Source organism: Cetorhinus maximus, chromosome 4 (assembly GCF_964194155.1).
Source record: "Cetorhinus maximus chromosome 4, sCetMax3.hap1.1, whole genome shotgun sequence".
Classification (NCBI taxonomy): domain Eukaryota; kingdom Metazoa; phylum Chordata; class Chondrichthyes; order Lamniformes; family Cetorhinidae; genus Cetorhinus; species Cetorhinus maximus.
In genome coordinates this window covers 93999781-94026067 of record NC_135882.1, presented here as the reverse complement: position 1 = coordinate 94026067, position 26287 = coordinate 93999781, and the positions used below count along the sequence as shown (strand labels likewise).

The following is a 26287-nucleotide window of genomic DNA, read 5'->3' as shown; positions in this document are numbered from 1 at the left end:
TTACATTTATTCAAGCAATTAAAATTGAAAAATGCTGGAAATCAAACGGCTGTTTGATGTTGAAAACACATGCCAGCCAAACTGCAAAGGCAGACAAATTGACTTTTCTATTTCCTCTAGTACCTTCATTTGTATTCATACATAATGACTACTACTCAATTTCACTTTTCTGTAAATAAAAGTAGGTAGAGGACTAATACTGAGGAAGGGAGAAAAATCTAAAAACAAGTCTCACAGCAAGACTGTATTCATAGAGGATGGTCATTTGACCTCAGAGATATTTCCCCAGCCATTTTCCTCCACTGAACGCAAAGTTTTAATAAAATTGATGCACTTATTTCAAGAACAATGTGAATTGACTCTTCTTCAGAGGCTCTGTCGAATAATTTGCACTCCAAATCCATACTTCATGCAGTAATTTATGATTTTTCTGACTTAAGAATAATCAGAAATGGGTTGAATATTATACCATATAGATAGATCTGCTGCAAAGAATAAGCAAAGTTCTGCTTCCGAATCTAATCTCCCCAATTAAATAAAAAAGTAAAAAATATTATGTAACAACTTTAGCACCTTTAACATGGCAGAAGATCCCAAGATGTTTCTCAGGAGCAATAACAAACAAGTATAACACCGAACCACACAAGGAGATATTAGATCAGATGACCAAAAGTTTGGTCAAAGACGTAGGTTTTAAGAAGTGTCTTAAGGGAGATAAGTGAGGTAGAGACACAGAGGTGTAGAGTAGGAATTCCAGAGCTTAGGGCCTAGGCAACTAAAATCACACTCATCAATAGTGGAGCAATTATAATTGGGAATGCAGGGGAGGTCAAAGTTGGAAGGTTGGGGGAGATTACAGAGATAGGGAGGGGCAGGTCCATGGAGGGATCTGAAAACAAGGATGAGAATTTTAAGATCAAGACTTTGCTTGACCAGGAGCCACAACCAGGTCAGCAACACAGGGATGATAGGGAAACAGGACTTGCTGCAAGTTAGGCGTGCAAAGCAGAGATTTGAATGACCTCAAGTTTATAGAGGGTAGATTGTGGGAGGCCAGACATGAGTGCATTGGAATAGTCAAGTCTAGAGGTAATGAGGCATGGACAAGGGTTTAAACAGCAGATGCAATGAGACAGGGGCAAAATTGGGCAATGCTACAGAAGTGAGATTGGAAGCTCACCTCTGGATCAAATATGACACTAAGGTTGGAACAGACTAGCTTAATCTCAGGCTGTTGCCTGGGAGAGGGATGGAATCAGTAATTAGGGAACTGGGTTGGAAGTGGAGAATGTAAAGAATGGTTTCAGTCTTCCCAATATTTAATTGGAGGAAATTTCTACTCATCCAGTACTGGGTGTTGGATAAACAGTCTGATAATTTAGCAACAGCAGAGGAGTTGTTAAGAGTTGGTGGTGAGGTAAAGCTGGGTGTTATCAATGTACATGTGAAAACTAACGCCAGGCCTTTGGATGATGTCACCAAGTGACAGCATGTAGATGAGAAATAGGAGGGGGCCAGGATTGATCTTTGGGGGCACTAGAGGTAACAGTACAGGAGCTGGAAGAGAAATCATGGGAAGTGATTCTCTGGCTAATGGAACCATGTGAGAGTGGTCCCAGCCAGTTGAGCAAAAGTGGAAGAGCATTGGGGGACAGTGTGGTCAACCACGTCAAAGGCTGCAGACAGATCAAGGAGAACGAGGAGGGAAGTTTGCCTTTTTTAGTTGTGATGGGGCAGAAACATGATTAGAGGGAATCAAACATGGAGTTCTGGGAAAGGTGGGCACAGATTTGGGAAGTGAGGACACGTTCAAGGACTCTGGAGAGGACAGAAGAGAGACTGGAGATGGGATGGTAGTTTGAAGGGCAGAAGGGTCAAGGGGTTGGTTTTGAGGAGGCAATGGCTGCAGATTGAAAGGAGAGTGTAAAACTCCTAAGAGAAAGCCATTTACAATATTGGCTAACATGGAGATTAGGAGGTGAATTTAGATAATCAGCAATTTAGTGGGAATAGGATCGAGGTAACAGGACATGGGTTTCATGGGCAAGGTGGGCTCAGAGAGGACATGAAGGGAAATTGGAGAAACCAGAGAAAGATGTGAGTTCAGGGCTAGGGAAAAGAGGAGATTAAAGGAAGTTTTGCCAGGCAGGCTAGTGAAAGAAAGAAGAAGCAGAGGCAGCTGATCAGCTGCCTCAACCTTAGAGACAAAGAAGTCCATGAGCTCTTTACATTTGTTGTTGGAGGTGAGTGTGGCGGGGGGGAGGTTTAAGACGACTGTCTGCAGTCAAGGAGCCAGGGTTATCTTTACATTCCAGGATGATCCTGGAATAGTGAGTTTAGTTGATGAATGTAGGACCTTGTAATGTTTTAAGTGGTCCAGCCAAATCTGGTGGATAGCTAAACCAGTTGTCCACCACATCCTTTCAGATCTGCATCCCTCTGACTTAAGTGTGCAGAAATGAGGACCAAGGTGAGAGAATAATAGCTTTATTGGGGAATAGGACAAAGGTGGAGGTGGCGGCATGGTTGAGTAAATTAATAGCTGCAGAAATTATGTTGTGGCAAACAGAGGGCAAAAGGTTAGATGGAATTTTGAAAGTAAAGTTGTCAGTCAATTGGGAGACAGCTTTTTCCAGAGAGATAGGGTTGTGGCATGGAAGGGGAATGTGGTTGATGAGCAATATAAGGATGATGATCAGAGGTGAACTTCTGAGATTGAAATCATTGGGGTTGAGACACCACACAATGGTGTCAAGGGGGTGGCTGTGAATCTTCCAAAAAAAGATTTGGGCACAGTCAAGGTATATTCCCTCAAAAGGGAAAGATAGGGCAAAGAAATACTGAGCTCCCTGGATTAAAAAGGAGAGAGAAATTAAGATAAAGAATAAGTGTGCTGATGACTGGCGTCAGGTAGAAAATACAATTGAGAACCAAGCACAATACAGAAGGTTTCAAGGGGAGGTGAAAAAACAAATGAGAAGCAAAAAGGGATTATGAGAAAAGACTGGCAGCCAACATAAAGAGGAATCCCAAAGTCTTCGATAGGCACATTATTAAAAGGATGGTAAACGGAGGAGGAGAGTCGATTTGGCACCAAAAAGGGGATTTACGCATGGAGGCAGGGGACACGGCTGAGGTATTAAATGAATACTCTGCAACTGTCTTTAACAAGGAAGCAGATGTTACCCAGGCCATGGTGACAGAGGAGGAAACTCTGTCACTGAAGAGTTCAAAATTAATAAGGAGAAAGTGTTGGATAAACTGTCAGTACTTAAAAGTTGACAGCACAACAGGTGAGATGCATCCAAGGATATTGAAGGAAGTGACAGTGGAAACTGCAAGGGCACTGGCATAATCTTTCAGTCTTCCCTGGACTCAGGGGAATTGCAAACATTATACCCTTGTTCAAAAAAGGTTGAAAGGATAAGCCCAGCAATCACACACCAGTCAGTTTACCTTCAGCGGTGGGGAAACTTCTAGAAACAATTATCTGGGATAGAATTAGTAGTCACATGGAAAAATATGGGTTGATGAGGAACAGCCAGCATGGATTTCTAAAAAAGAAATCATGTTTAACTAACTGAGATAACAGAGAGGGTTGATGAGGGTAATGCTGTTGATGTGGTGTACATTGACTTTCAAAAGGCATTCGATACAATGCCACACAACAGACTTGTGAGATAAGTTATAGCTCATGGAATAAAAAGGACAGTAGCACCATGGATACAAAATTAGCTGAGTATTAGGAAAAATTAATGGTCAATGGATATTTTTCGGGTTGGAGGAAGGTTTGTAGTGAAGTTCCCCAGGGGTCGGTACCCTTGCTTTTCCTGATATATACTAATGATCTAGGTCTTAGTGTTCAGGGAACAATTTCAAAGTTTGCGGATGATACGAAACTTGGAAGCATTGCAAACTGTGAGGTCAGTGTAGAACTTCAAAAAGGACATAGACAAGTTGTTGGAGTGGGCAGATAGGTGGCAGATGAAGTTCAATGTGGAGAAGTGTGAGGTGATGCTTTTAGTAGGAAGAACATGGACAGAGAATATAAAATAGGGAGTACAATTCTTAAGGGGGTGCTACAGCAGAGGGACTGGGTGTATACATGCAATAGATCATTAAAGGTGACAGGACAGGTAGAGAGAGCAGCTAATAAAGCATTCAGTATCCTTGGCTTTATTAATGTGTGCATAGAGTACAAGAGCAAGGAGGTTATGCTGAGCTTATATAAGATACTAATTAGGCATTAGCTGGAGTAGTGTACAATTCTGGGCACCAAACTATAGGAAGGATGTGAACACATTGGAGAGTGTGCAGAGGAGGTTTACAAGAATGGTTCCAGGGATGAGAAACTTCAGTTATGAAGACAGAGTGCAGAGGTTAGGACTGCTCTCCTTGAAAAGGAGAAGGCTAAGAGGAGATTTGATTTTCAAAATCATGATGCAGCTGGATAGTGTAGATAGGGAGAAACTGTTCCTGCTCATAAAAGGATCAAGAATGAGAGGGCACAGGATTTAAAGTGACTTTCAAAAGAAGCAAATGTGATGTGAGAAAAAAACTTTTTCCACACAGCGTGTGGTTCAAGTCTGAAATGCACTGCCTGGAAGTGTGGTGAAAGCAGGTTCAATCAGGGCATTCAATAGGGCATTAGATAATTATTTGAATAGAAACAATGTGCAAGGGTACAGGGAAAAAGCAGGAGAATGGCACATAGTCATAATGCTCATTTAGAGAGCCAGTACAGGCATGATGGGCCTATAGCCTCCTTCAGCGCCATAACAATTCTGTGATTCTATGGGTTGGAGAGTTTACATGGAGGGAGAGAAAGATAAGAGGACAGTGAACATATCATGGAAGTTAAAATCACCGAGGACGAGAAGTCATTCAGTGCAGAGGCTGAGGGAGGAAAATAGCAAAGAAATCTCTGTGATAAAATGCTCATTGAACTGAGAGGGTGGTACTGAACAATTGTTTTAAAAGAGGTGAGAGGTGGAACAAGCTAAGGTGCACAAAGGAGGAGAAAGTGACAGAGGAGTGGGGGATCAGGCCAAGGTGTTATCTTGCGATAAGTGCCAAACCATCACCGCGACAGCCTTGACTGGACGAGTAGTGGGAGATCTAGCCAGACAGGGAGGTTTCATTAAAGGTGGTGGAGAGTGGGGCAGGTGGGGAGGAAAGGTGTTATCACCACTCAGCCAGGTTTTCATTTAAGGCCATGTCGTCAATGCAATCATCCACAACAAGCTCATGGATGGCAAGGGCCATGTTCACATAAATCTATGTTCCACATAAAGTGAAGAGCTACATCTCAGTCAAAAAAAAATCCTAGAAATCATAAATTAAGAACTAGAAAAAAATTAGGCACGACTGGCATTCTCAATAAAACTAACTGAAATCAAAGAAAAAACAATCAGGAACAAAGTTGGAACAGGTGTAGAAGAAAAGCAACATAATTATGAAATATGTATGAAAGCCAACATTTCAAGAAAAAACATCCAGAGATAAAGAATTCAATCTATTTGAGACATGAACACTCTTTCAAATACACAAGCAGCTTGTTTTTAAGCAGAAATACAGCAGCTGAATCTCTGACCTTTCCAGAAGGCACTGTTCACTAAATAAAACCACCTACAAACAACCTTGACCATTCATGCCAACAATGTACAGTGGAAAAACATACATCATAATAGAAACTCAACAGATGTGTAACCTTGATATTAAAAACTTGCAGTACCTGCTCAGACAACGGTACCACACAGTGAATTATAGGTAAATAATGGCACAACTAACTTGAAAAATGTCTTAAAGGGGATGATGTAAAGGCTTAAAGTGGGGGATGTAGCATTACTCGACAGTTAAGGCATAAGATGGTACTATCTTCAAATCAAACATGTTGAGAGAACAATGTAGCCATATTTTGCCTCCACCTGAAAAAAAAATGCAACAATCCATCTGCAACACATTGGGCCTGCTCACAGGAAGATGAGTCGTTCTGGAAATATTAAAAACAAAGCTCTATGAACAAAATTTCATAGCTAGACACTGGCTGGGGATTTACCAGGGTGACAATGCAGGGTGCTATCAATAATCAGTGAAACTAAAACAATTAAACATCTTTGGCTGAGAAAGGTGACACCTGGTGAAACCCAATTCCAGCATCAAGCCAAAGACAGTACAATGCAAGTGTACTTCAATGACATTGGATCCGAGATACTTTTTCCTGTGTTTCTCCGATTCATACATCACAAAATATTTATTTTAAGTTTAGGGAAAGTCTGTTTCTCAGCTACACCATGTGCAGAGTCTATTCATCTAAACCTTTCAATTCATATGGAGATGTGTTTGAATAATGCAAATAACATGAACAAATAATGCAGCTTTTCTAGTCAGGAACAGTTTGTTCATTGGCAGCAGCTAACAGCAATTCTGAATATTGCAGTTCAGTGCTCCTCTTGTCTGCAAAACTTTGAAATGTCATTGGAGGTCCAGGGAAATGGAGCGCTGCCTTACGATCTTAGCCATCCGCAGAAATCAATAAACATTGACCACATAATGAGTGAATGCAGACTTTTCCCACTGTGACCCTCAGGAAGGAGAAGAGGTTGCCTTGGAATACCCCTAGGTAACGAAATACTAAACCGGAACAAAGTTCTTGTGAAAACCCTACTAGCTTCCCATTAATAACCATTTGCAGCAAAATAAGTTCTTCTAGCCTTCATGTGAGAAAAATTGATTTTTTAAAAACATTTTTGGGGAATGTATGTTATTCTGTGAAAAGACTGTGAGATTGCGGGGGAAAGAGATAGTGAGAGCGCGCAGGGAGAGAGAAATAGAGAGGGAGAGAGAGATAGAGAGATAGAGAGGGAGAGAGAGAGAGATAGAGAGGGAGAGAGAGAGAGAGAGATAGAGAGGGAGAGAGAGAGAGAGAGATAGAGAGAGAGAGAGAGAGAGATAGAGAGGGAGAGAGAGAGAGAGAGAGAGGGAGAGGGAGAGAGAGAGAGAGAGAGAGGGAGAGAGAGAGAGAGAGAGGGAGAGAGAGAGAGATAGAGAGGGAGAGAGAGAGAGATAGAGAGGGAGAGAGAGAGAGATAGAGAGGGAGAGAGAGAGAGATAGAGAGAGAGAGAAAGAGAGATAGAGAGGGAGAGAGAGAGATAGAGAGGGAGAGAGAGAGATAGAGAGGGAGAGAGAGAGAGATAGAGAGGGAGAGAGAGAGATAGAGAGGGAGAGAGAGAGATAGAGAGGGAGAGAGAGAGATAGAGAGGGAGAGAGAGAGATAGAGAGGGAGAGAGAGAGAGATAGAGAGGGAGAGAGAGAGAGATAGAGAGGGAGAGAGATAGAGAGGGAGAGAGAGAGATAGAGAGGGAGGGAGAGAGAGAGAGATAGAGAGGGAGAGAGAGATAGAGAGGGAGCGAGAGATAGAGAGGGAGCGAGAGATAGAGAGGGAGCGAGAGATAGAGAGGGAGCGAGAGATAGAGAGGGAGCGAGAGATAGAGAGGGAGCGAGAGATAGAGAGGGAGCGAGAGATAGAGAGGGAGCGAGAGATAGAGAGGGAGCGAGAGATAGAGAGGGAGAGAGAGATAGAGAGGGAGAGAGAGATAGAGAGGGAGAGAGAGATAGAAAGGGAGAGAGAGATAGAAAGGGAGAGAGAGATATAGAGAGGGAGAGAGAGATATAGAGAGGGAGAGAGAGATAGAGGGGGAGGGAGAAAGAGAGAGCGAGCGCGCGGGCGCATGGGAGAGAGAGCGAGCGAGCGCGCGGGAGCGGGGGAGAGAGAGAGCGAGCGAGCGCGCGGGAGCAAGAGAGCGAGCGAGCGCGGGGGGGAGAGAAAGAGGGGGCGGGGCCGAGCGGGCGGGGGCGGGGCCGAGCGGGCGGGGGCGGGGCCGAGCGGGCGGGGGCGGGGCCGAGCGGGCGGGGGCGGGGCCGAGCGGGCGGGGGCGGGGCCGAGCGGGCGGGGGCGGGGCCGAGCGGGCGGGGGCGGGGCCGAGCGAGCGGGGGCGGGGGGGAGAGCGAGCGAGCGCGGGGGGGGAGAGCGAGCGAGCGCGGGGGGGGAGAGCGAGCGAGCGCGGGGGGGGAGAGCGAGCGAGCGCGGGGGGGGAGAGCGAGCGAGCGCGGGGGGGGAGAGCGAGCGAGCGCGGGGGGGGGAGAGCGAGCGAGCGCGGGGGGGGAGAGCGAGCGAGCGCGGGGGGGGAGAGCGAGCGAGCGCGGGGGGGGGAGAGCGAGCGAGCGCGGGGGGGGAGAGCGAGCGAGCGCGGGGGGGGAGAGCGAGCGAGCGCGGGGGGGGAGAGCGAGCGAGCGCGGGGGGGGAGAGCGAGCGAGCGCGGGGGGGGAGAGCGAGCGAGCGCGGGGGGGGAGAGCGAGCGAGCGCGGGGGGGGAGAGCGAGCGAGCGCGGGGGGGGAGAGCGAGCGAGCGCGGGGGGGAGAGAGAGCGAGCGCGGGGGGGAGAGAGAGAGCGAGCGCGGGGGGAGAGAGAGAGCGAGCGCGGGGGGAGAGAGAGAGCGAGCGCGGGGGGAGAGAGAGAGCGAGCGCGGGGGGAGAGAGAGAGCGAGCGCGGGGGGAGAGAGAGAGAGAGCGAGCGCGGGGGGAGAGAGAGAGCGCGCGCGGGGGGAGGGAGAGAGAGCGCGCGCGGGGGGAGGGAGAGAGAGCGCGCGCGGGGGGAGGAAGAGAGCGCGCGCGCGGGGGGAGGGAGAGAGCGCGCGCGCGGGGGGAGGGAGAGAGCGCGCGCGCGGGGGGAGGGAGAGAGCGCGCGCGCGGGGGAGGGAGAGAGAGCGCGCGCGGGGGGGAGGGATAGAGAGAGAGAGAGAGGGAGGGCGCGCGCGGGGAGAGAGAGAGAGAGCGCCGGGGGGGGAGGGCGCGCCGGGGGAGTGAGTGATAGAGAGCGAGAGAGAGCGAGAGAGAGCGAGGGAGAGCGAGGGAGAGCGAGGGAGAGCGAGGGAGAGCGAGGGAGAGCGAGGGAGAGCGAGGGAGAGCGAGGGAGAGCGAGGGAGAGCGAGGGAGAGCGAGGGAGAGCGAGGGAGAGCGAGGGAGAGCGAGAGAGAGCGAGAGAGAGCGAGAGAGAGCGAGAGAGAGCGAGAGAGAGCGAGAGAGAGCGAGCAAGTGAGCGAGAGAGTGTATGAGTGATTTAATTAAACTGGGCAGAGATTGTCTGGGTGGTTTAGAACATGAAAAGGATAGAAGTGTTGGGTTTGAGGTACAAGTGAATAGGGTAGATCTAACATTTGCATTTTTAGACAAGCTGAAAGCTTGTTTGAATATCAAAGGGGAGTGAGCTAGCAAGAAGCATGTTTGCATCTTGCAGGAGTTCCACAGGTAAACAGAAGTGGGGATATTTTATTTTACTGACCCGAAAGCAAAGACAAGATGGAAACATGAAAGATCTTATATTTGGAAGGAATCGAGTTTCAAAGAGGTGTGAGAACAATGGGACCAGAGATGAAAGGTATTTTAGAGTTACTGTGAATTCTTAAGTTAGTTGTTTTGAGCTGGAGCTGAGATGTAGCAGCTGGAGCTATAGCTGGAGCTGTGACTGAGACAGAATGCAGTTTGAATCAACTATCCAGTCAAGACAGAAAAGTCTTGGACTAGAAAAAGCAGTTTTATTCTGAAGTTTGGATTTTCACAGCAGAAGGGAAGAGAGTTAAAGGTCATGTGGTATGCCTTTATTGAATCTACAGCAGTTTTCCTTGGATAGTATGTTTTTAGACAGGGTCGCCCCACAGCTTATGGAAGTGCAGACAGAGAGTGAATGGATGACCATCAGTCAGAAGAAAGGTGTCAGGCAGGTAGTCAGGAAATCCCCAGGGTGCATCTCTCTCGAGGACTGTTTTTCTGTGTTGGGAAATGGTGAGAGTGACGTTTCCTTTGGGGAGTGCAGCCATGCTCATGGCTCGGGAATGGTTCAGCTGCATGGGGAGGAAAAAGAGGGGAAGAGCAATCGTGGCAGGAGACTCGATAGTAAGGAGAACAGACAGGCGTTTCTGCGGCCATAGACGTGACTCCAGGATGGCATGTTGCCTCCCTGATGCAAGGGTCAAGGATGTCACTGAACAGCTGCATGGCATTCTAAAGGGGGAGGGGAAACAGGCAGAGATCATGGTATGTATTCGTACCAATGACATGGGTAGAAAGAGAAATGAGGACCTGCAAGCAGAATTTAGGGAGCTAGGAAACAGATTAAAAAACAGGACCTCCAAGGTAATAATGTCTGGATTACTTCCGGTGCCATGAGACATTGAGTATAGAAATCGGAGGTTAGTCCAGATGAATGCGTGGCTGGAGAGGTGGTGCAGGAGGGAGGGCTTTAGAGTTATGGGACATTAGGAGAGTCTCTAGGGACGGTGGGGCCTGTACATGGCGGACGGGTTGCACCTGAACCGGAATGGGACCAACATCCTTGCAGGGAGGATTGCTAGTACTGTTGGGAAGGGTTTGAACTAACTTGGCAGGAGGATGGGATCCTGAGAGGAGGTTCAGCAGGGGGAGATGCACAGCCAAAATTAGAAGAGAGAGAAAGTGAGTCTGGAAGGCATAGAAATTATAGGTACAAGGGAGTTTGGCAAGGTTGGATTGGATGGTATTTATTTTAATGCAAGGAGTCTGACGAATAAGGCAGATGAATTGAGGGCACAAATTAACACATGGAAGTATGATGTCATTGCTGTCACAGAGACATGGTTGAGGGGCAGGATTTGCAGCTCAATATTCCAGGATATCGGGTCTTCAGGCGAGACAGGGAAGGAGGTAAAAGAGGAGGGGGTATCGTAATATTGATCAAGGAATCAACTACAGCAGTAAGGAGGGATGACATCTTAGAAGGCTCCTCAAATTATGCCATATGGGTAGAACTTAAAAACAAAAAAGGAGCAATCACATTGCTGGGAGTGTACTATAGGCCCCCCAAACAGTCAGAGAGAAATAGAAGAGCAGATATGTAGGCAAATTTCAGGGAAGTGTAAAAATAATAGGGTAGTAATAGTGGGGGATTTCAACTTCCCAACATTAACTGGGTTATTCATAGTGTGATAAATTTAGAGGGAGCAAAATCCTTAAAATGCATCCAGGAGAGCTTTTTAAGCCAGTACATAGAAGGTCCTAGAAGAGAGGGGGCAGTCCTGGATTTAATTTTAGGGAATAAAGCCGGGCAAGTGATAGAGGTATCAGTGGGGGAGCATTTTGCAGATAGTGATCATAACTCCGTTAGATTCAAGGTTGTTATGGAAAAGGACAAGGATGGGCCAGAAATCAGAGTTCTAAATTGGGGGAAGGCCAATTTTAATAAGATCAGATATGATTTGGCTCAGAATGGAAAATCTGCGTCAGAGCAGCGAGACTCATTCAAGAAGAAAATAGGGAGAGTACAGGGCAACATATTCCAGTAAAGACAAAGGGTAGGACAACAAATCCAGAGAACCCTGGATGTCGAGGGATATACAGGATTGCATAAAGAGAAAAAGGGAGGCTTATGGCAGATACCGAGGGCTCAAAACAGCAGAAGCCCTAGAGGAGTATAGAATGTGTAGGGGGAACTTAAAAAGGAAATTAGGAGAACAAAAAGGGGGCATGAAGCAACATCGGCAGGTAAAATAAAGGAAAATCCAATGTTATTTTACAAGTATGTTAAGAGTAAGAGGATAACTAGGGAAAGAGTCGGGCCCATTGAGGACTATTGTGGTAATTTGTGTGTAGAGCCGGAAGATGTAGGTAGAGTTCTAAATTAATACTTTGTGTCTGTGTTCACAAGTGAGATCAGGCAGAAGGACTGTGATATAATTATAGAAATTAGCATAGAAAGGGAGGAGGTTCTAAGTAGTCTGGCAGGCTTAAAAGTAGATAAATCTCCAGGCCCGGATAAAACGTATTCCAGGCTGTTGAGTGAGGCAAGGGAGGGGATAGCAGGGGCGCTGGCAATAATTTTCAATACGTCTCTGGCCATAGGAGAGGTGCCAGAGGACTGGAGGACAGCCAATGTGGTACTGTTATTCAAGAAGGGATAAACCAGGGAACTACAGGTTAGTCTAACCTCAGTGGTGGGGAAACTACTGGAAGCAATTCTGAGGGACAAAATTAATCTACGCTTGGAGGAGCAGGGATTAATCAAGGACAATCAGCATGGTTTTGTTTGAGGGGAGGTCTTGCCTGGCCAATTTGATTGAATTTTTCGAAGAGGTGACCAGGAGTGTAGATGAGGGCAATGCATTTGACGTAGCCTACTTGGACTTCAGCAAGGCTTTTGACAAGGTCCCGCATGGGAGGCTGATAACAAAAGTAAGAACCCATGGGATCCAAGGCAATTTGGCAAATTGGATCCAGAATTGGCTGAGTGGCAGGAAGCAGAGGGTGATGGTCGAGGGGTGTTTTTGTGACTGGATGTATGTGTCCAGTGGGGTTCCACAGGGATCGGTGTTGGGCCCCTTGCTATTCGTGGTATATATAAACAATTTAGACTTGAATTTAGGAGGGTTGATCAGTAAGTTCGCAGAAGACACGAAAATTGCTGGGGTGGTAAATAGTGAGGAGGATAGCCTTAGATTACAGGAGGATATAGGCGGGCTGGTCAGATGGGCTGATCAGTGGCAAATGGAATTTAATCCAGATAAGTGTGAGGTGATGCACTTGGGCAGGACAAACAAGGCACGGGAATACATGATGAATGGTAGGACCCTGGGAAGTACCGAGGATCAGAGGCACCTTGGTGTGCATGTCGACTGGTCCCTTAAGGTAGAGGGACAGGTAGATAAGGTGGTTAAAAAGGCATATGGGATACTTGCCTTTATTAGCCGAGGCATAGAACATAAGAGCAGGGAGATTATGCTGGAACTGTATAAACTGTTAGGCCACAGCTAGAGTATTACGTGCAGTTCTGGAATCCGCATTATAGGATGTGATTGCACTAGAGAGTGCAGAGGAGATTTACCAGAATGTTGCCTGGGCTGGAGAGTTTCAGTTATGAGGAGAAATTGAATAGACTGGGGTTATTTTCCCTGGAGCAGAGGAGATTGAGGGGGGGGACATGATTGAGGTGTATAAAATTATGAGGGGCATAGATAGGGTAGGCAGGAAGGAACTTTTCCCTTTGGTGGAGGGATCAATAGCCAAGGGGCATAGATTTAAGGTAAGGGGCAGGAGGTTTGGAGGGGATGTGAGGAAGAATTTTTTCACCCAGAGGGTGGTGGGAATCTGGAAATCACTGCCTGAAAGGGTGGTAGAGGCAGAAACCCTCATAACATTTAAGGAGTATTTGGATGTGCACTTGCGATGTCATGGCATACAAGGCTATGGGCCTCGTGCTAGAAAATGGGATTAGAATAGTCAGGTACTTGTTTGACCGGCGCAGACTCTATGGGCCGAAGGGCCTTTTGCTGTGCTGTAGACCTCTATGACTATGATGTTACTGGATTTTCTTTTATTGTTAAACATCTATAAGGGAGCGTTGCTTGGAAGGTGTTTACTTGTGGGACTGACCAAGTAGAGTTTTTTTTGGTGGGGAGTGGAGTAATATTTTCTAAGGGGGAAGAATGTTTTGTAAGACTTAAGTTTAATTGTATCTGTCATCTTGTGTGCTTAAGTTTTCTTCCATTCTTGTTTATAAAACTTTTGCTTTTAATTTTTAAAATCCCAAAAGTGTTGCTGGGCTTCTTACTGCTGAGATCAGTACACCCCCTTCTCATTTTTAGAACACAAAAAAGGTATGGCCCGTAACCAAATTTCCCTCTGCAATTTGGTTGGCGCAGCAATTTACATCTGCTGTGGTCATAACACATGCTTTTATTTTAGCACTAATCCTAAACTCATGTCATCTAATGATCAATTTATCAACCACTGGAAATAACTGCATTACTTTCATTATTAGATCGCTCCTTATATTCTGATATTGCCCTAGTTTTTACAGGTTTCATAACTATCGTGCCTGGCATCAGCATAGTAAATCTTCATTACAACATGGAACTTCTGCCAAACTTAACAGTGGACTGGATTATAATTTTTTGTTCCATTTCCCCAGTTGCACTGTGGGAGCTCTCTAAATATGACAGTGAAAATAGGACACTCTTGTAACTCACTGTAAAAGCAGGTGAGTGAGCATTTGGAGTCAGAGGTCCATTTCCCTGTTTTTTTTAAAAATATATATATTTTCTATAGGAAGTGCCCAAAACTGCACACAGCACTCCTGTGGGCTACCCAATGACCTTGATTAATTATCGTCTCCAATATTTTATTCATATGTTACTATTTTAGCAAGTCTCCGCAAGCTTACTTTCAAATTGCAGCTGGCAGTGAAAGATGCACATAGAGAGCCAGTGCCATTAACGTGGGGCATCACAGAAAAGTAACTTAAATTTGTGCTCATTTGACAAAAGCCAGGGTCCAAGGAATTCCTTGTAAGAAGCTATCAACCCAAGCGGCTAAGCTAAGGTACAATAATAAAAAAATCCCAAAAACTCTTCCCCATTTGAATTGCCTAAATATCTTGGTATTTTTGCTCTGTATTTATTTAAGCCAACTGATATTAACAGCTATATACTTTCTTTCTCTAACCCACCCTCCACAATTTTTAATAAAATAGCAACTTAGTGACAGCTGAACATATTTTCCCTTAATTGAACTTATTGGTTGGCCCAAGCTTATAGATGATTCAAATTAGCCCAAGCTGAGTTCAGAATCTCACAATCTTAACGGCACGGAAGGAGGCCATTCAATATCACATCTATCAATATGAAACTTATTTTCATAATATAATGCTGCATGACCATGCTTAGCATATGATTTTGCAAAACCAATGAAGCTTGGCCAAAACTCCATAGTTTGTGTTGGGTGCTCAAATGAAAGAGTTTTAAGGCAGAATGGGTAAGCTGGACTTGTGTCAGGACTCCACCAGAAACATCTTACAGCACCGGGGAGATCTAAAAGCTCAACCTATATGAATGAGAAATAAGAAATCAAACTAAAAAACAATTAAAAAGTTCTTAATCTCTGCATTATTACTTAGAGCTTTTTTTTTAAAAAAAAGTCACAACACAACACTCTTCACTCACCATATGAACAGTAAATAGATCCTGTCGATTCAACATTGGTAAAAAGTACGACCAGGCAGTATTCTTGGTTTTTTTGGCATAGTCAAAGAAAATGTTGACTCGTTGGTGGTTTTCCTGTTTAAAACAAACACTACTTATAACACCATAAAACATTTACAGTCAGAAAGTTAAAATAAAAACTTAATGACTTGACCCTAAATATTTTCCTTTGTACTGCCAAGATATCAAAAAACAAACTGTTACTACACATGACTGAAAAGTTAGTAACTTACACTCAGGCGTCTCAGTTTTATATTACCACTTCCACATAGACTTTTCACAGACTTTTCCCCCATACTGTCAAATGTCAATGGTGGATTCTAGTACTGGCAAACTCTAGGCCTCCACTTCTGCACAACTTCCAGGATCATCCTGTGTTACCAAAGCTCAAATACCAATTCCCTTCACCAGCACTGCTAAATACTAAACATCTACTTGCAGTTACAGCATGAAAGGAGGTCTTCAGCGGGCATCCATGTCTGCTCTCTGTAGAACAATCCATTGTGGTAAATTTCCTGTGCACCCTCACAAGGATCTTCACATCCTGCCTAAAGTGTGGCAACCAGAACTGGACATAATCCTATGGCTGTGGCCAAACCAAATGCTTTATAAAGTTTCAGAGTAACCTCCCTGCTTTAGTACTCAATACCTCTATTTATGAAGCTCAAGATCCCATATGCTCTGCTAATTACACTCTCAACAGCCCTGTCACCTTCAAAGATCTATGCACATGAACCACCAGAACCATCTGCCCTGGAACTATCTTTAGAACTATCCCTTTTGCCAAAATGCATCACCTCACACTCCTCTGTATTAGATTCCATCTGCAACTTGTCTGCCCATCTCTGCTAGCTTATGTCCTGTTGTAGTCAATTGGTATCATCCTCAATGTCTGCACCCCTCCGAGTTTGGTATCATTGTAAAATTCTGAAATTTTACACTCTATTCCAATTTCCAAGTCAGGCATATATAAAAAAGCAGAGTTCCCTGCAATGATCCATAGAAAAGTTACAATGCAGAGAGGGGTCATTCAACCCATCGTGTTGCGCTGGCCATAAGAGAAAAAAAAGAAACTAGCTGCTAATTTTTAACACCACTTTCCAACACCTGGTCAGTGACCTTGCAGGTTACAGCACTTCAAGTGCATATCCAGGTCCCTTTTAAATGAGTTGAACCTTTCAGCCTTAACCACCAATTTAGACAAACGGCTTGGGCAACACCATTGTCTACCATCCTCCAGTGTGAAAAATAATTAACCACAACTTGCTGTTTTTCTGTCCTTAGCCAATTTTGAATCCAAGCTGACAATGATTCTCCCAATACATGAGCTTCTATTGTGTAAACCAGCCTTTTGTGTACCTTGTCAAAAGCTTTCTTGAAATCTACAGACAACATCCATTGCATTCTCTTCTTGAACCTTCTGTTAATTCAAAATGTTTTTAAAAATTTGGTTAGTTAAGCACAAACTACCTTTTACAAATCTGTACTGGCTCTCCTTAATTAACTCATCTCTCTCCTAGTACCTGGTGACTTTTTTTCCTTGATTATTGTTTCCAAAACCTTACCGATTCCTGATGCTAAACTAACCAGCCTGTATTTACTAGGAACATCCTTGCACCCTCTGAGTAAGAGTGTCACATTTGCCATGCTCCAATCCCCCAACATGCTCCCTTATATCTAGGGAAGTTAATGGCAAGCCTATTTTCTTTCTCTACCCCCACTTGTTTTGGAAATCTGGGATGAAAGTCATCCAGACCAGGCGACTTATCCACTCCAGGCATTGCCAGCTTTTCCAGTATTTACTACCGGCCAATTTTCAGTCCGGCCATTACTGCTACCATCTACGTTTCTACCGATATTGTCAGTTCCTCTTCCTTAGTAAACACCAATATAAAGTTCTAATTAAGCATTCTAGCCTTGCCCTGCCTTCTTTGTCCCTAATACCTCTCACTGCCTGCTTATTAACTTACCTGCTGGTAGAAGATTTTTGGTTTTCCTTTTATGTTAAGTGCCATTCTATTCTCATGCACCTTCAATACCATCTCAGCAATATTCTTAGTTTTAGAAACGGTAAGGTATCAAAATGAATACTTATCCCTTGCGTATGTAAGAGATAAATCTAAAATATGTAAGAGTACTCATTTACATTTTTCACAGAATAATGGCCAGAGTTATGAAATTCAATTGCTGAAGCACCAGTTAGGAAGAAACCCCAGCACACATTTCAAAATAAGTTTGACTTCAGAAATTTCAAATACGTGGTCCTGAAGTTATTCTTTACTTGTCATAGTTAAAAGCGGAGTGCAAGACCAGGCCAACAGCACTGGGTTAACCTTAACTAAAACAGGAGAGACTGGAGTAAAGGTAATACATGTGGTCAAAGAGGAAACCACTTTTAGAATACGGCCAGCATGCTTCCTCGGCCATTCTGTTTCTCATTTAACAAAAAAAAGCTACTGCCATAAAAGAGGGTGTGTCTTCCTTACCCTTGACTCTCCTGAACTCAACTGAAGGCCTTGGGAACCCACTACACTGCCCCCTTCTCATCCAGCCTGTGCCAGAACGTCGGACGAGAAAGGTGCAGCTGCATTTCAGTGTGAGTAACTAGGAGCGGAGTGGCAATCCGACTGTGATTGTCAGTCCACGGGAGTTATGGTCCAATACCTTATACTCTTAACATTCAGAATTAACATGAGATAAATATGAATCAAGAGGCAAACTATGATCGAACACACTAAGCTGCACAATAAATGGCAGTTGGGACCAAGGCAGGTCCCAAGGATTTCTCAGCACCACACCCAGATGTCAGTGGCCACTGAGTTACACAATTTCATGAAAACTCCGTCTCCCTTGCAAGGGATTGCAAGCTTCCACTCTCAAAGAGCTAGCCTCCAAATTCCCTCAAAAGCCACTCTGGCTTGGGCTGCCTCAACGATTGCTCACCTCTCAATGGTTCAATCTCTTCTCCCGAGGCGGCATTCCACAGGATACACAAAGCTGCACTCCAGCCTTTAATTACTGGCACAATTTCAGCTCTTTTGCAGACCGCTAGATTCGCCGAGCTGGCACTGCCCCTGGATTTCTCCATACTCCTGCCTGCACCAAGCTATAAATAGTTTCCAAGGCTTCTTCTGGGCCCTATCCCTTTCCAAGTCAAGGCCAGCTGACCTTCTGCCGCCTTCTCACACCTATCACCATCCCCCCATCCCCAGACTTTCCCAAGCCCTCACTACCTGAAGCCTCTTCTTCTACCTCTCAATACATCCAGTCACATATGCCCACCTCTTTCGGCCACCACAAGTCTCGTGGTCAGGTTTTTGCACCACCATCGCTATCAAATCACTGCAGCTGTCAAAAGAATGCCAAAAACCGAACACGCACAGCCTGTCACCCTGCCCATGCATGCACCGGAACTCCCGGGTCTGCTCCCGGGAGACTCCCGAGTCTCCAGCCTTTGCCCGGAACAAGGCAAGTTCACATTTCTTAACAGGTTCATATTTCTTAACAGGAAACTAGCAGACAATGGACCAGATTTTGCACTCAGCAGTAAACAAACAGTGGAACAAACAGGGAACCTACAACTGAACACGCTGTAAAGAGCTAAAATGGCATGGCAAGAGGGGTCTTGAGGACAGAGCAAGCAACTATGCATCTCCTTAACTAATCAAATTGAAGAATCATGAATGACCAGCACTGAGTTTGGACCAGTAAGTGCCAGTTAGAATATCTAATTCAATTTCAAATCACTGAGTGACAGTGAAAGAACGATGGGATTGAGAGAAAAAAATATTTTGAACTGTTAAGTCTCCAACAATAATTAAAATCTCAACATTTATAAAAGTTAGTTTTCAGTGTCCAAGAGGTTGTTTGGCAGTAATTTAGACTCATACCATTAAAAATGGACTTGCACTGGAATGGACAAGGCATAACTTTTCTGAATATTTGCATGGGCATATATCACCCAAGCAGAGCAACGTTACGCTGTTTCACGTATTTCAATGCTGAGTCTCTCAGCATGACACCAGTAGAGTGCAGCTTCTGGAGGAGCAGGGCAACTCAGGCAGCACTTTTGATATCCCCATTTAACAGCACACGTGTATCACCAGATGCTGCTGTCTGATTTACTTTAATAATGGTGAGTACTGCTAGTCTCATCATCATTTCTAAAAAAGTTGAACCCAGATAAAAAAGGAAATAGCAACGGCTTTTATGAGCATACAAAAAGTTTTTTTTTAAAAAAGGTAGGACCATGCAAGGATAGAAAGGAAAGCCTGGCTATTAAAGATAAAGGAATCACAAATGCATAAAATATTTAATCTTTACTTCTGACAATAGAAGGGATTGTGTAGATTTATTAGAGAACGATATGGAACGATAGATACAACTGCATAAAAGAAATTAGGTCTGGAAAAAAAAATAGGACACCAGCTATAAGGGCATGGACCAAAGCTATTTAAAGAAACCAGGAAAAATGACAGCAGAGGCTCAGAACAAAATATTTCAATCATCTTAGATACCAATAAAGTTGCCAATGACTGCAAACAAGCCAGCATAATGCTGCTATTCAAAAAGAGAGCAAAGGTGACTACAGGCTTGCAGTTGTGGGCAAATTGTTACAATCCACAGAAAGGAACAGATTTTAATAAGCCTCTTCCACAAGGGTCTCAGAACAGCCAGTGGGAATGAAACATTGGAGGATATCTTTAATTATATGAATGAAAATGTACTATGTGAGATAATCTACTTTCTTTTTTTTTGTTGACCTTACCCAAGTAGCTAGTAAGAGGAATGGTTGAAATTTTAAGTTTGAACAAAAGCTATCTTGCTGAAGAGAGAGACATGTTGAAAAAGTTTTTCATCTTGCACTCAAGACAAAGTCAAGAATGCCAAATTTCAAATAATTATGACAGTTCATGCTACATGAGAAAAGGATGCCACTTGGTTGGCAAGTTGACTCCGGCTGGCCAAGGCATTGCCACGGACAAAGCAAAAGGAGAACTAGAGACTTCCCAAACTCCCAGGTATTTCAAAAGAAGGTGCAAGGTTTGAACATATTCCTTTTGTTTTCAGAGTACAAGCCCTTACATCTGAATGTATGTTGCTTATAGCAAGCACTAATGAACCACATTGCAAGCTCAACTGATTATCCTAAATTGGTTGATAGTGCAGTTTTTAGCACATTCAAGATCGTTAATCAAGTGCTGCCCAATCATGAAATCACATCTAACATTATTCGTAATAGGCAAAGTACAGACTGTACACAAACAGCCCATGCTTGCAAAACTAAAGACAAACGTCTGTTTGGTGTGATTCGCCTTCAACAGCACCTTCCAAACCAATGAACTCTACCACCTAGAAGGACTAGGGCACCAGATGCATGGGAACACCACCACCTTCAAGTTCCCCTCCAAGCCACGCACCATCCTGACTTGAAATTATATCCCATTCCTTCACTGACCTGGGTCAAAATTCTGGAACTCCCTTCCTAACAGCGCTATGGGTATTGCTACAACACACGGACTACAGCTGTTCAAGGCCGACGCTCACCACCACCTTCTCAAGGGCAATTAAGGGATAGCCAGCAACACCCACATCCCGTGAAACAATAAAAACAGCCCTGTGCCTTTTTTAAGTTACCCAGGAACTTGGGGAGCCTTCAGTTCCCCACTCCTTTCTCCATGGCAACACCTCAGCCAACCTTGCCAAGTAATCAGCATCCTTTCCTGTAGTTAGATCGTTTGAAATTTGGCATTCTTGTGTTTGTCCTGATGAGTTCAAGACAAAAAGCTTTGGCAACATGTCTCTCTTTTCAGCAATATTCAGGTTCTGTACGACCAAGCAACTGCTTGGAAGTTATATTATTCTGTGGAAAAATAAAATGATTTTTTTTTTGAAGTAGTTTACTGTAAGGAGGCTTGGGCAAAAAATACTTCAAAATAATAAAACTGGGGCTAGAGCCAGAAAATTAAATCATTATTTCCAGAGTCTCAGCTCAGAGCTACTTGTACTAAGGTAGAGAGATCAGGAATTCAGAAATATGATTTACCATCCATTAAAATTTCACTCCCGACTTGAGGCTTTGTGCCTTGAACACCGATGACAAAAATGTATCCTTTGATTTTAGTAATTTTACAAAATAACTCTTCATTTTACATGCAAAGTCATTGTTCACCATTTGCACTGCACGGTTGTCAAATTCATAATCATACCTAATATAGAATGCTTCAGAAACAAACATGAAATGCTCAAAATAAATACTATGACACACAATGAAAATATCCTTTAACAGCAAACATACCTGTAGCATGTCATCAATCATCGTCAGAATGTACTGCACAGTTTGCTCCTTGGAAATGTGAGCCATTAAGTTCAAAAACGTTTTGGCGCACTAAAACAAACATTAAATTATTTATTTATAACTTTGGCACACAATTTCAATTGATTTCAAAAATTGTAAAAGTGGCACATTTATTTGTAAACCACTGAAAATATGCAAATAGCAAGTAGCATGCTTGCACCCAAAACACTATTAGTCCCAATGACATCATGTATTTACAAAACAAATCTGTTCCTCATTTGTACTTACAATTTCTTTCCAATATTGGGGCCTACAGAAGGAACCATATCAAAACAGCATTTCTTGCAGTAAAAGGATTACAAATGAAAATGTGAATCCCAAAAATGCACTATATTTTCCATTAGCAGAATGAATGCACATTAATGCTGAGAGGTAAAACAGAACATGGTATTTGCATGCTTTTGCTGTGTGAAAGATGCCAAGAAGGTGTATTATGACACCTGCGGTAACACAAGCTTCCTTCCACATTTTTTTACTTCCCTATTGCACCATGGTCCTCAAAATGAGTTTCTCAGCACATGAAATAAAGTGGATACAATTTTCATTTAGCAAAAAAAATCAAAATCCAAATTTTCAACACTAATTTAAATGCTGTACATTCAAACCAAGAATAGCTCATTTTAATATTCTTGATACTTTTTCAAATGGGCCATTCATCTAACAGATGAAAAACTGTGAACAGGGCTATCAAAAAATAGCAATTTCTATCTCTATGCCCAAGCATTAAACATTTTTAAATTACAAACAGATCATCACAATATTCCAGATCATCTTAACCAAGACATTTCTGCAAAACCCAAAATCATTCCTCAGATGCACAACAGATAAGCTTTTAGAAATAGTCTAATAAATACAACAGTCTTGTATTCAGTGACACTAACAGCTTAATTATTTCTCCCGAGGAGAGAGGAGAAAAAGGTAATACAATCTTGGACTTGGAGAGTAAAGTAGTATTAGATCCAGGATGATACTTCAACAGGATGGAGAGGTTAAGAATTTGTTTTAGTTTTGAGAAGGGGAGCAATGGTTATCAAGGAGTGGGAAACTCGAGAGGAAAGAATGCTTGTACAGGAACATAGGACCAAGAGGAATTTGCCAAGGTTCCTTAGACAGCACCTTCCAAACCCACGACCACTGCCATCTAGAAGGACAAGGGCAGCAGATAGATGAGAACACTATCACCTGGAAGTTCCCCTCCAAGTCACTCACCATCTTAACTTGGAAATATATCGCCGTTCCTTCAATGTCACTGGGTCAAAATCCTGGAACTCCCTTCCTAACAGCACTGTGCGTATACCTACACCATAGGGATTGCAGCGATTCAAGAAGGCAGCTCACTACCACCTTCTCAAGAGCAACTAGGGATGGGCAATAAATGCTGGCCTAGCCAGTGAAGTCCACATTCCGTGAATGAATTTGAAAAAAGTATACTATTGGAAATGGAAAGTTCACTATAGCACATCAAAGAATGTTCTTTGTTAATATTAATTCATGCTGCAATTGATATGCTAACATTAGAGAAAGTTACTGGGTTAAAATGTAAAAAGATATTCCACTCACCAATGTGAAAATCATCCACCTTGATAAGTACAAGAATTCTATTTAAAACAGAAAATAAATACACAGATTCCAGATTTTACCTGGTGGCCTTCAATATCCAGTATCCGTTGTTTATCTTCTGAACGAGCAGCTTCAAACCTTTTAATGAACTCACAATCTTCACCTGAAATCATCTGCCCTCTGAGAAAAGAACACAAGTGTCAGCACATAGTATTCTGAAATGCCACATTAATACAGATAGTGTCTTAAATCCGGCTATCCGAAAACTGGGCATGTTTTAAGTTGCCATATATGAATTTTAATTATTAGCGAGTAAAATAACTTAGCGCTTGTTCAGCTAGGTGCTGCATTGACGCAGTGACATGCTGACAAGTTAGTGGCTTCACACACCTGTCTTTTCCCACGCTCTGAGTGGCCCTTGACCCTCACATTACCCAAAAACCGGCAAGATCCGATATCCGGCCCGGACTCGGTCCTGGGGTTTCAAGTTTTGAGACACTGTACCTGTAAGCACAATGTTACGATCTCTGTACAGACTGAATTTTTAAAGATAAATTCAATTTCCATTTATTAGCCGAAAGGATGACAAGTCAAGGTTCCACATTTTAAGAAACTTTTACTGTATCAAATGACAAAAAAGCAACACACTATTGACTAAACACCATTTTCTTGTGTAGGAAACTTACACTTTGAAGAAACAAACAGTTTGCTACTGTTATGACCCATCACCAGATGAGGTTCCCCAAAACTGTTGATCCAGGCGAGACCCCTCAACTTGTCACCGTCTGACTGGGACATCCCCAAATTGTTATGCCCCGGGTGAGGAGGGATGAACTGGCTCCCTGTCTTTGTTCTGTTGGTCGTAACAAGAATTAACCTAAAAAGGATCCCTTTCATGGATACCTTTTTCCACAGACCCAATCGTTCTGGTTTTGAAGGAGCCAATTTGATCAGAGCTAAAGGTAAGAATTATCTTGATTCATGGAGGAAAAGGTGATTTGAGCATGGCGACCATTGCGATTTCAGATTCCAGTAGAATTGACTCCAGTAGATGAATAGTCAGTTTTGAGGTCCCAGTACAGTTGAATTCGGTAGAGAGGGAGAGAGAGAGTTCGGAATACCTGCAAAATTTCGACTTGCAAGGGTATTGTGTGTGGCTGTTACTTCTGAGTCAAACTTCCAGCACTTGCTCTCTCTTAGAACACCCACAAGACAGACAGACACCGGGGCAGCTTTGCAGCTCACTTTTAACCCTTCTTTGTATATCCCAAGTGGGAAGCAAATTCACAAATCTGTCTCGACATTGTTCACAGGATTTCTTGATGAGATAATATTCATCTCCCATTAGGTCCCAATGTCTCTACCAGAAGCAGTAATTAGCTTCTGGATGTCTTTAGAAGTACCTTGTCTGACAACAGGGTGGGGTTCCATTACCTCTTAGGTCACCCTACAGCATTCCAGCCACTGGCTTGTGTGCATTTTAAAAACTCAGGTCTTATTTTAAAAGTCCAATATTTCCAGATGCAATTTTTTGGTTTTTCCTTCATTATCATGACAGTTAGACCATAAGACGTAGGAGAAGTGGGCATTCGGCTGCAGTAAAGAATTCCACAGATTCACTACCCTCCGAGAGAAGAAATTCCTCCTTATATGTTTTAAATGGGCAACCCCTTACTCTAAGGTTATACCCTCTGGTCCTAGACTCTCTCATAAGGGGAAACAACCTCAGCATCTACCCTGTCAAGCCCTCTAAGAATCTTATATGTTTCAATAAAGTCACCTCTCATTCTTCTAAACTCCAATGAGTACAACCTACTCAACCTCTCTTCATAAGAAAATCCCTCCATACCCAGGATCAACCTAGCGAACCTTCTCTGGTCTGCCTCCAATGCCATATATCTTTCCTTAGATAAGGGGACCAAAATTGTTCACAGTATTCTAGGTGTGGTCTAACAAGCGCCTTGTATAGTTTTAGCAAGACTTCCCTATTTTTATACTCCATTCCCTTTGAAATAAAGGCCAACATTCCATTTGCCTTCCCCGTTACCTGTTGAACTTGTCTGTTAGCTTTTTGGGATTCATGCACAAGGGCTCCCAAATCCCTCTGTGCTGCAGCCTTCTGTCATTTAAATAATATTCAGCACCTCTATCCTTCCTGCCAAAGTGCATAACCTCACATTTTCCCACATTATATTCCATCTGCCAAGTTTTTTGCCCAATCACTTAGCCTGTCTATATCCCTCTGTAGACTCCTTGTGTCATCCTCACCACTTGCCTATTTTTGTGTCATCCATAAACCTGGTGGTAGTACATTCACTTCCCTCATCTAAGTCATCAATATATATTGTAAATAACTGAGGCCCCAGCACTGATCCCTGTGGCACTCCATTAGTTACAGGTTGCTATCTTGAAAATGCAGCCCCCACCCCCCTCCTACTTATCTCAATTCTGTCTATTAGTTAGCTAATCCTCTATCCATGCCAGTATACTATCCCCAACACTATGGGCACTTATCTTAAGTAGCCTTATGTGCGGTACCTCATCGAAAGTCTTTTGGAAATCCAAATATATTACATCTACTTGTTACCCTTTATCTATTCCTGCTTGTTACCTCCTCAAAGAATTCTAATAAATTTGTTAGGCATGATTTTCCCTTCATGAAGCCATGCTGACTCTACCTGATTATATTATATATTTCTAAATGCTCTGCTATTAAACCTTTATAATACTCTAACATTTTCCGAATGACGGGTGTTAACCCAACCGGCCTATAGATACCTATTTTTGTCTCCCTCCCTTTTTGAATAAGGGTGTTACATTGGCCATTTTCCAATCCTCTGGGACTTTTCCAGAACTAAGGATTCTTGGAAGATTACTACCAGTGCATCCACTATCTCTGTAGCTACTTCCTTTAATATCCTAGGTTGCAACCCATCAGGTCCAGAGGACTTATCAGCCTTTAGCCCCATTAGTTTCCCTAGTACTTTTTTTTTTTTTACTGGGGATAGTTATAGTATTTATTTCCTCCCCCCCTTTTGCCCCTTGACTATTTAGTATTTTTGGAATGCTATTAGTATCTTCTACCATGAAGACTGAAGCAAAGTATTTATTCAACTCCTCTGCCATTTCCTGGTTCCCCATTATTAATTCACCAGCCTCATTCTCTAAGGGGCCTATGTTCACTTTGGCCTCTCTCTTCCTTTTTATACATTCTGTTTTTATATTACTTGCTAGTTTACCCTCAAAAGTTTATTTTCACCCTCTATTATTTTTGGTCATCTTTTGTTGGTTTTTAAAACTTTCC

The 26287-nt window shown here is 43.4% G+C and overlaps 1 protein-coding gene across 4 annotated transcripts in view; it reads right to left on the bottom strand.

The window, feature by feature from the left end:
- Positions 1 to 26287, bottom strand: part of atp6v1h (ATPase H+ transporting V1 subunit H) — a 156942-nt gene that overhangs the window by 118921 nt on the left and 11734 nt on the right. For all 4 annotated transcript variants that reach the window (XM_078540520.1, XM_078540521.1, XM_078540522.1 and 1 more), the window contains 3 exons: positions 23064 to 23163; positions 21364 to 21453; positions 15027 to 15140 (listed from right to left, as the gene is read on the bottom strand). In XM_078540520.1, coding sequence (XP_078396646.1) covers positions 15027 to 15140; positions 21364 to 21453; positions 23064 to 23163 — 304 coding nt within the window. The remainder of the gene's footprint in view (positions 1 to 15026; positions 15141 to 21363; positions 21454 to 23063; positions 23164 to 26287) is intronic.